At 39.6% G+C, this 11,276-nt stretch overlaps 2 protein-coding genes across 2 annotated transcripts; both read right to left on the minus strand.

The window, feature by feature from the left end:
- Positions 1-2,358: 2,358 nt before the first annotated feature.
- Positions 2,359-5,235, minus strand: LOC132162426 (uncharacterized). The gene is made up of 2 exons (XM_059572667.1): positions 3,012-5,235; positions 2,359-2,936 (listed from the first exon to the last, which is right to left on the minus strand). Exons 1-2 carry the CDS (start codon positions 5,233-5,235, stop codon positions 2,359-2,361), a joined length of 2,802 nt encoding a protein of 933 aa, XP_059428650.1.
- A 660-nt stretch (positions 5,236-5,895) lies between these two features.
- LOC132162427 (uncharacterized) lies at positions 5,896-6,705 on the minus strand. Its single transcript, XM_059572668.1, has 2 exons — positions 6,388-6,705; positions 5,896-6,279 (listed from the first exon to the last, which is right to left on the minus strand). Exons 1-2 carry the CDS (start codon positions 6,703-6,705, stop codon positions 5,896-5,898), a joined length of 702 nt encoding a protein of 233 aa, XP_059428651.1.
- Between the last annotated feature and the right edge of the window lie 4,571 nt (positions 6,706-11,276).

The following is an 11,276-nucleotide window of genomic DNA, read 5'->3' on the forward strand; positions in this document are numbered from 1 at the left end:
TTTTCCGAATGATGACGTGGATAGGTTCTGGAAATATTTGATATCGGCTGGGATTTATCTGACTGAGAAATAACAAAGAAAAATGAATCAAAGCTGCCGGCGTTATCCGACGGGGGATAGCTCCGATGCCTAAGTTAGTCACAGTGTTTAAGAGAAAATATAACTTTGAAGATAAAGATAATTTTGGATATTCAATTAAGGAGAGGAAGAAAAAGTTACCAAAATAATGAGAGGGGACCCCCCTTTTATAGGTATCGGGTTGTACCTGTGAACCTGACACTGTAGACTTTTACCGAGAGTCCACGTGTTGAACAATATTTTTGAAGGATGATAAACAAAATATAATGTAAATAAATATATATATATATATATAATATTACCGAGTATAACCCTCGGTAGCTGAGTCTAAGAACCGAGCTTTTGAGAACATAAATTCAGAAGAGCCTAAGTTTACGGAGCATAAGTTTGATGAACAGTAAAAGCAACCGAGCCTAAATAATGGGCTGGCGGGTTACCTTGCCCGGCCCAATATAGCTGATCCATGATTCAACAATTACCCCTCAATTTCTTAGTCTTGACAGACTATAGAAATTTTTTGCATTTCAGAGAATGGGTCAGCTATTTTACAAGTTCGGTATTTGTTTTTGGCAAAAATGATGCGAGTTGGCTCTTGAATTTCAAATTTTTCAATTTTGAATTTCAATAATAAATGGTTGGAGCATTTTACGAGTTACCTCCGCCTTTTGAGAACCACGTGTTGCATTTCCTACGGTTTAAAATTCATGGTAGCCACGCGTCAGTCCCTGCATGGAGAGTAAGAGATAAAAGGGTGCTTCTTCGCCGAACCATGGATCCTATGGAATTAAATGCGCCGATTCAGTCTTCCCTTCGAAAAACTCTTTAAAAACCCCTCTTCCCCTTCATTCTTTTTTTACTTTCTTCCCGTTTCTTCTGAAGCCATTGTTGCCCTTCTAAGCTTTTATCGATCTCTCTCTTTGTTTCCAAGCTGGCCCTTCTTCACCCAGACCTCTCGGCCGAGTATTATTTCTCCAGAGTGGTATACTTTAGAACCTCGGTCGAATCTGTCCCTTCGACCGAACCTTTTATTCATCCAAACTATCCTGTACTCCATTACCTTAATTTCATTCTCCCTCTGGTTGAACCCTCGGTAAACCGTCTTCGTTTAAGTGTGGCCCATATTCTACTTCAACAAGGTCTCTCTTCCATCCCTCGTCCACTACTCCCTTACCACCGATACCTAATGAGTCGCAGAGTCGAGGATGTCCCCCCCGTGTTGGGTGCCCTACACCCAATCACATGGAAATCCAAACTGTAAGGGGAAGAAGAACATGAGATTTGTGAAATTTGACATAACCCCTTTTTGTACTTAATTGCTTTATTCTGATAATGAAATAAAGATGTTCTTTGGGCAGAGAATAATTATGTTGTGTCTGTGCTCCATTAACGTCCTGGGTCATATATGTATTCCCCCTCGATTCCCATTATTTATAAATTTTCAATTTTAGAATGATGGGAATCTTGGTGGAGGGTAAAATTTATACCGCCGAGGGTCACTCAATTTCTGACCTGTGGAATTTGTGGATGATTAGTATGCCTTATCAAGTTTTACATGAATTTGTGATGGCCCATTTACTTGGATTACCGAGTGTGGACGGATGTTCAAATATTGCGGATTGACATATATCCTTGGTAGAATACTTGGCTCGACTAGGTCTTCGTCGAACATTTGTTATTGGTGTGAACTCTCTCGGTAAAAGGTTAAAAGTGGGAAAATTCCATGTTTAGATATGATTATGAACTTCATCCTCGGGAAAGTACCTTAGCGAAATTTCGTCGAAACAAGTTCGGAAATTTCTCCAGTTATATTTCGCCGAAGTAGAACCTTTGAATAAAAGGAAAAATGCATCGGTCACTCTTACAACTTCTTCCTTGGGAAAGTGCCTTAGTGATACTTCCTCGAGCCAGGCTCGGGAATTTTCTTCGGCTATATTTCGCCGAAGTGGAACCTTTGAATAAAAGGTGCGAATCTGGAGATTACTTTATTTTCAACTACGTTTCCAAACTCTTCTTCGGGAAAGCACCTTAGTGAAATTTCTCCGAGCAATGCTTGGGAAATTCTCCAGCTATATTTCGCCGAAATGTTGGAAAGTACTATAAATAGATGCTTTCATAAAAGGTATTCTCGGCAAGAAGTTCGTTTTGACCGAGAGAAAAATAAAAGAGGGCAGGTTGCCGCATTTTAAGATTTCTGTATGATTATAACCTCAGAGAATTCCTCATTCATAAATATTTTGAACAATAAGAATACAACAAAATGAACCTCTGAGGCTTACAATTCTATACAAAGTATTTCTTACGATGTTCGGCATTCCATGGCCGTTGGAGTTGTTTTCCTTCAGAGTTTGTGAGATGATACGCTCCGGCTTTGCCACACCTGATTGCCTTGTATGGTCCTTCCCAGTTTGGTGCTAGTTTTCCATCAGCCGCGTCTTTGGCCGCAAGGATGACCTTTTCCAAGACCAAATCTCCATCTTTGAAACTACGGTGTTTGACTCGTTGATTAAAATACCGAGCCACTCTTTGCTGATATGCTGCGATAGTAATCTGAGCCTGATCTTGTTTTTCTTGCAACAAATCTAAATGTAGTTTCAGACCTTCGCTGTTGAATTCGGGGTTGAAGGTATCCACTCGAAAACTTCTCGACCCCACTTCAGCCGGGATAACGGCCTCTGTTCCGTAGGGTAAAGCATAAGGGGTTTCTTCAGTTGGAGTTCTTTTGGTGGTGCGGTATGCCCATAGAACCTCGGGAAGATCCTCTGCCCATTTTCCTTTGTGCTGACCAAGCTTTTTTTTTTCCAAGATTTTAAATATGGTTTTGTTTGTCACTTCTACCAGTCCATTGGCTTGAGGATGCCCTGAGGATAAGAAGTATTGCCGAACGTGAAGATCGGTACACCAGTTTCAAAAGGAACCACAATCAAATTGTTTACCATTGTCCATAACAAAGGCATGAGGAATTCCATATCGACAGATGACATTTTTCCAAAAAAACTTCTCGATATTCTTTGCTGTAATTTTTACCAAAACCTCCACTTCTACCCACTTAGTAAAATAATCAACGGCAACTACAGCGAAACGAACGCCCCCTTTTCCTGGAGGTAATGGTCCTACTATATCGACCCCCCACTGTGAAAATGGCCATGGCGAGGAGACTGAACTAAGCTCCTCAGGAGGATGCTTGATGACATTAGTGAAGCGTTGACAGTTATCACAAGTTTTGACAATGTGCATGGAGTCCTGGTTCATATTCGGCCAGAAGAATCCTGCACTAACAACTTTGTGTGCTAACATCCGAGCTCCAGAATGACTGCCACAGATTCCTTCATGGATCTCACGGAGGATATAATTACCTTCCTCCTTAGAAACACACTTGAGAAGAGGCAACATAAAACCTCTTTTGAAAAGAACGCCGCTGAGGATGGTGAATCGAGCAGACTTTCTTTTTAGTTGCACAACCTTTCTCTTATCTCCGGGAAGAACTCCTTTTTCCAAATAACCGATAATTTCTTCGGCCCAGGATGGCATGATTTCAATAGCTAAAACCGTGACCTCCTTGGCGATAGCTGGTTGTTGTAGAATTTGTATCGGTTGGTTGGTTTCTCCTACTTCACCCTCGGTTGCTGACCCTAATCGAGCCAATAGGTCAGCCTTCTCATTTTCTTCCCTCGGGATTTTCACGATGCAAAACGTCTTGATATCCTTCTGCATATCCTTGACTTTAGATAAATATAGCCTCATTTTACTGCCTTTAGCTTCGAATTCACCACGGATGTGACCAACAATTACCTGAGAATCACTTCGCACTTCCACAAACTCCTCCTCCATCTCTCGGGCTAAGCCGAGCCCAGCTATTACCGCTTCATACTCTGCTTCATTATTGGTAGTTTTGAACTCTAGTCTCAAAGAGCTTTTCAATTCTTTCCCACCTGGTGTGATCATTACTACCCCAGCCCCACCTGTCTTTTTTATGGAAGACCCATCAACATAGACTATCCAAACTTTTTCCTTCGGCCACTCCTCTAGATCCTGCATGATGGTGAATTCTACTACAAAATTTGCGAGTGCTTGACCCTTGATAGGACTACGTGAGATAAAATGAATGTCGAATTCACTAATCTCAATTGCCCAATTGACTAACTGACCAGATAAATCCAATTTCTGAAGTACTTTCTTCAGCGGATACTCAATTAACACATTGAATGTATGAGCTTTGAAGTACGGTCGAAGCTTTCTAGATGCAATTACCAGAGCAAAAGCAAGTTTTTCCATTTGCACATATCTCTCCTCGGCACCATGCAATGCTCGACTGATGAAGTAAACCGGTTTATGAACTCCCTCTTCCTCCCGAATCAAAGCTGCACTGACTGCGGTTGGAGATACAGCTAGGTACAAGTACAAAACTTCCCTAGGTATAGTTCGACTAAGGAGAGGTGGGCTGACCAGATACCTTTTGAGTTGTTCAAATGCTTGTTCACTTTCCTCGGACCATTCAAAAGTCTTTCGTAGAATTTTAAAGAAGGGAAGGCATTTATCTGTGGACTGAGAGATGAACCTGTTTAATGCCGCAATTTTACCAATCAATTGCTGAACTTGCTTTGCGTTCTTCGGAGATTGCATGTCTAATACTACCTGGATTTTTTCTGGATTAGCTTCAATTCCTAGGCTTGACAACATATAGCTGAGGAATTTACCAGACGAAACTCCGAATGCACACTTTGTAGGATTCAGTTTCATTTGGAATTGCTTTAATGTCGTGAATGCCTCTTGCAGATCTGTCACATGGTCCGCCCGCAATTTACTTTTGACCAGCATGTCATCAACATAGACCTCCATAGTCTTGCCGATCTGCTCTTGAAACATTTTGTTGACCAATCTGTGGTAGGTAGCACCAACATTTTTCAAACCGAAAGGCATAACCTTATAACAATATAAGCCTCGGTCCGTGATGAATGCTGTCTTATCTTGATCAGTTGGGTGCATAAAGATCTGATTGTACCCCGAGAAGGCATCCATAAAGCTCAGCAATTCATACCCTGCTATTGCATCAACCAATGAGCTGATATGGGGTAATGAAAAACTATCCTTTGGGCACGCCTTGTTAAGATCAGTGAAGTCTACACACATCCTCCATTTCCCAGGGGATTTCTTGACCATCACTACATTGGCTAACCAATCGGGATAGTGTGCTTCCTCGATAAATTGAGCTTTAAGTTATTTGTCTACTTCCTCTGCAATCGCCATGTTTCTCTCAGGAGCAAATTTTCTTCGCTTTTGTTTCACTGGCTTTGCTTCTGGATTAACATTCAGATGATGAACAATGTTTTTTGGATCAATCCCCGGCATGTCCTCAGGAGACCATGCAAAAACTTCGAGGTTTTCCTGGAGAAACTGAACAAGAACTTCCCTAACCTCTGTAGTTAGTTGAGAGCCGATTTTTACAATCTTTCCTTCAGCTATCGGTATATCAACTAGTGGCTCGGCGGGTTCCTTCTTCAACTGGATAGTCTTTTCATTGCCCAAATTGCCGATTGTCAACAATGCTGATTCTGGGCATTTCTTTAAGGATGTATTATAACACCTTCTAACGACAATTTGATCACCCTTAACCTCCCCGACGCCTTCGGTTGTTGGGAACTTCATCTTCAGATGGTAGGTAGAAGTTGCAACTTTCAGTTGATTCAAAGCTGGGCGACCGAGGATAACATTGTATGTCGCTGGTCGGTCAATTACTAAAAAATCCACCATGATAGTGGATTGCTTAGGAGTTGTTCCTGTAGTTACTGGAAGGGAAACCATCCCGATAGGCTGGACATGCTACCCTGCAAATCCTATTAATGGCGATAAGAAAGGTTTCAACTTCTCTCGGCCAATGCCCAGTTGTTGAACAACCGTTTCATAAAGAATATCAGCCGAGCTTCCATTGTCTACCAGAACTTGGTGAATCGCGTGATTAGCCACCGTCAAAGTTATTACCAACGCCTCATCATGTGGCATTGAGATTTCTTTCGCATCCTCCTCTGAAAATGATAGAACGCTCAGTTCCTGTTTACGTATCTTGGAGGGTTTCTCAAGTGAAAAGACTTCTTCCGTTCTTACTTGCTTAACGTAAGCTTTCCTTACCGAACTTGATTGTCCTCCTCCAGCCAATCCTCCAGAAATTGTTCGGATTTCCCCAACTATGGTTTGATTCTGAGGGTTCTGTTGGATGGTCTGAGGAACCCTTGGCTCATCGCTTCTTTGTCATTGATTGCGCAGATGGTCACTGTTTGGCCCCGAGTTCTGTCCTGATCAATGACTCTGCCCGACCGGAAGATTTTTCTCTCGACCCTTCTCTTCGGCTACGAATTTCAATAACTTCCCATTTCTGATAAATTTTTCAATTTCAAATCGAAGACTTATGCAATCTTCAGTGTAATGTCCGTGATCATTATGATATTCACAATACTTCTGAGTGCTGCGATTTTGGGGAAGAGCTTTCATCCTGCCCAGCCACTTGAAGCTCGGGTCTTTCCTGACCTCCATAAATACCTTATAAACAGTTGTATTTAAAGGTGTCCATCCTATATATTGCTGGTGTAAGCTCTGCTTGAGTGGCGGATCAACCTTCTTTTCTGGATTTTTCATCTTCTAGGGACGATCCTTCCTCTTCTTTACAACAGAAGTTCTTAGTGGTGCCCTAGCTGAATCGGAGACAAGCTTACTTCCTTCAACTTTGGATTTCATCAGAGCTGAAATGGTTTCTTCTTGATTAATGAAACTCTTCAGCTTTATGGGTGAACTGGCGAAGAGTTCCCAAGGTCGGTTTTCGAGCTAACTCGGCCATCAATGGCCCATCGGCTTTTATGCCGTGCATCAAAGCAGACATAGTAGTCTGTTCGTTTGGGCTTTCCACTGTCAACTTCTCTCGATTAAGCCGCAACATAAAATCTTTCAAAGATTCAGTTTTTCCTTGCACAAGAGACAATAAGTATGCCGGATTTTTCTTCCTTTTTCGAACTATGAGAAACTGACCCAGGAATTGTTGTCCGAGATAGTCAAAACTATCAACAGATTTAGGGTTCAAGCCTCCAAACCACTCCTTAGCCACCCCTTTCAGAGTTAGAGGGAAAGCTCGACAGGCTATTTCGTCCGGAGTGTCGTGAAGAATGATGTGAGCCCGAAAACTTTCCATTTGGTTAGTGGGATCCCCATTTCCATCATACTTGTCAACTCGAGGCATTTTAAATTTATCAGGAAGAGGAAATTTCATCACCCGATCGGTAAATGGTAAATTGGTATGCTGCATAAGGTCCTCGGTCGTAGACCAATTTACACCATTTTCGATTAAAAAGGCCATCTTCTCATACTTTTCCTTGAGGTCTGCAACATCTTTATTTGCCACAACCTCCCCGGGTTTTACATGACATGACCGATCCTGGTGCGAACAGCTGCACCGAGAGTGACCACGATGCGGTTTACCATGGCTAGATTCACCCAGGTGTGACTTGTCATTAAGGTGCATATTACTATCTGACCCTTTTTGATGAGAGCTTTCCTTGGTTCGGCAGTACGATGACTTCCTTGTATGGAACTTTCAACATCTTGTCAAGTTGATTGTTGTCGTGTTCCCGGTGGTGGTTCCCTGGGCGCCTCTTTTCGCCTTTCTTTTCGTACTGGGTCTTCTCTAGGAGGTAAACTAGAAACGATCTCTTCATTTTGCTTCTTCATAGCTTCAATAGATTCGGCTATTCGCCTCATGAAACCTTCCAATAAAACTGTTTGAGGATTTGGATCATGTGATGTTCCAGGAACATCGGTTTGGATAATTGGGATGGGGTAGGGAGGTGTATTCACCATACCGGAATTTTGCGATTAGTAAGAACCGAGAAATATCGAGTCCCCACAGATGGTGCCAAACTGTTTAAGCAGTTTTCCGAATGATGACGTGGATAGGTTCTGGAAATATTTGATATCGGCTGGGATTTATCTGACTGAGAAATAACAAAGAAAAATGAATCAAAGCTGCCGGCGTTGTCCGACGGGGGATAGCTCCGATGCCTAAGTTAGTCACAGTGTTTAGGAGAAAATATAACTTTGAAGATGAAGATAATTTTGGATATTCAATTAAGGAAAGGAAGAAAAAGTTACCAAAATAATGAGAGGGGACCCCCCTTTTATAGGTATCGGGTTGTACCTGTGAACCTGACACTGTAGACTTTTACCGAGAGTCTACGTGTTGAACAATATTTTTGAAGGATGATAAACAAAATATAATGTGTGTGTGTGTGTGTATATATATATATATATTTAATATTACCGAGTATAACCCTCGGTAGCTGAGTCTAAGCACCGAGCGTTTGAAAACATAAATTCAGAAGAGCCTAAGTTTACCGAGCATAAGTTTGATGAACAATAAAAGCAACCGAGCCTAAATAATGGGCTGGCGGGTTACCTTGCCTGGCCCAATACAATTGATCCATGATCCAACATTCTCTTACTGGGTTAGGGATTTTTTTTGCTCTTTGATTTTGATTGGGTTTCCAATTTTTAGTTTGATTCTGGGTCCGTTTTTTTGATCTGCAGATAGTGAGCTGGGTTCCGGTGCTTTTACTATATGTAGTTCCAATTTTTTGACAAAATTTTTACCAAGAAGGAAATTGTCGTAGAGAGAGAAATGGAAGTGAAAGAGAGAGATGCAGAGATCTAGAGTTCGGAAGAGGAAGTGAAAAAGAAGCAAGGGGCTGTAGAGATCGAAAGAAAGAGAGACAGTGAAATGGCCTGGCTATGGAGAAACGAAGGGAGAGAGAGAGAAAAAGATGATGGTGAAAAAAATTAATATATATATATATATATAATTGAAAAATAATTTAAATTAATAAATTTTTTAATTGAAAAAAAAAATTCTAGAAAAAATTTTTAAAAAGTAAAATTATTATTTTTTAAAATTTACAGATGTGTCAATTTTGACACGTCAGTAAATTTATTGACGTGTTATATTTAACACGTCAACAAAATTTATTGATGTGCCAAACAGTAACACGTCAATAAATTTTGACGTGTCAAGTAGCAACATGTCTGTAAAAAAAATTTACTAACTTTTATGTTTTTGACCTTCAACATACATTAGAAACGCTGCGTCAGAAAATTTTTCTGACATGTCAGAAAACTCTGGTGAGGAAAAAAATGATTTTTTGTAGTGAACTAATCTTGTTAAAGCTTCAAAACTTCAAGTGTTAGTTTCTCAATTTGAGGATATTAAAATGTTAGAGGATGAGACATTCAATGAATTTTTTGGTAAACTTAGTGAAATTAGAAATTCCATGATAAATTTAAGAAAGAAAGTTTCTGACACTAAGCTTATTAGAAAAGTTATGAGATCACTTCTTGAAAGATTCAGAATGAAGGTAACTGCTATTGAATCATGCATTGATCTTAATACTATGAGGATAGAAGAGTTAGTTGGTGCTCTTCAAACTTATGAGTTTTCCTTGCCTCAACCTAGGAAAAATAAGGATATTGCCCTTAGAACTCTTAGGAAGAAGTCTGATGAGTTATTTGATGAGGATTCACCAGATGACGAGGAACTTGCATTGATAGCTAGAAGGTATTTTAGGAATGAACATAGAATTTCCAAGAAATTTGAAAAACAAAAAGAGAGTACTCAGGATAAAAATGAAAGAGACCCACGTGGTTCAAAATGTTATGAATGTTCTAGCTATGGTCATGTGTGAAAGGATTGTTCTAACCTAAAGAGTAATAAGCCAAAAGATCAAAAAACCTTCAATATTACCTTGAGTGACACTGATAAAGAAGAAACTCCTAATTATGTGGCATTTGTTGCATCCTATGATTCTGATGATTCTAATCAATCAGATGTTCAGTCTACCTCTAATAATGAATCAAATAGGGTTCATGATTTTCAAAACTCCTTTAACAATTTAATGGAAAAGTTCTCTATGCTTAGAAATACTAACTTGAAAATTGTTAAGGGTGTTAGAATCTTGAGCTTGAAAGGGATAATTTGTTGAAATCTTTGAGTGATTCACATGCTGTTTGCAATACTCTCAAATCTAAAAATCATGTGTTAATTGCTAAAAATAAATCCCTTCAAAATGATTTGATTGCATCTAGAAATCACTTGAGTAAATTCTCTAGTGAAAAGCTTGATAAAATGTTGCATATTCAAAAGCATTCTAGTGACAGATCTGGCTTAGGATTTGACAAAACTGCTTCTTTGTCTTCTAACCGTGCTTTTACTTCAAATACTGTTTTTGTTAATCCAGTGAAAGTAGAAGAATCTTCAAGTGAAGAAAAGCAAATAGTTGCTCCGACTCCTCAAGGTAAAAAAAGTAAGAAAATCTACATTGAGCCTCATGCATCTTACCCTACATCTAGAGTCGTGCATCCTCCTAAGAAATTACCTTCTCAAACGTTTATCCCTACATATCATCACTGTGGAAAAGTGGGTCATGTAACATCCCCAGACCGTTAAGGCTGAGTTTGCCACTTCTCTTCTTTTACAATAAACATTTTTGCAAAGATGTATAAGGTCTATCAAAGTACTTTATTTTAAAAGGTACGATAAATGTATAAAACATTCTTCCAAAGATTTTATTACAAGCAAAATTAGAAAACATTAGATTTTAGTTGCGGAATATCATATCATTACAATAACTTATATGAAAAGACTTTGAAAATTAATAATTATTCCCACCCCATTCCGGCCTCCTATTCTAGCGTCCTTTCTACCTAAAAACAAGAAATAAAACTGAATGAGCCCAAAGGGGGCCCAGCAAGTAACATCCACAACCATAAATAGTTTTACTCCTTGTTCTCAGTTTTAAAAATCGTTTTCACAAATAAATATACTTCTAGCCATAATAATACATGTATGTACGGTTGCATCTCCCGTAGCATATACATACTATTACATCCAGTAATAGATCATCGTCGAAAATCATCTTAATAAATCATCATCATAATGTATCATTATAAATCATCATTGTAAATCGTCATAATATATCATCATTGAAATTATATTATCATTTTCTCATATTATGGCCCATTTACACTATTACCCCTGTGTACGAGGGTTGCGGGTCTTGTGACCATGGCACTGAACTGAGGCCTCAGCCATGCCCGACCGTCAATTAACTCTTTCTTGGTGCACTCAACGGTCTAGTTGATGGAATACCACCTTTGGGCATAGCCTCCTT

Source organism: Corylus avellana, chromosome ca9 (genome assembly GCF_901000735.1).
Source record: "Corylus avellana chromosome ca9, CavTom2PMs-1.0".
Taxonomy (NCBI): Eukaryota; Viridiplantae; Streptophyta; class Magnoliopsida; order Fagales; family Betulaceae; genus Corylus; species Corylus avellana.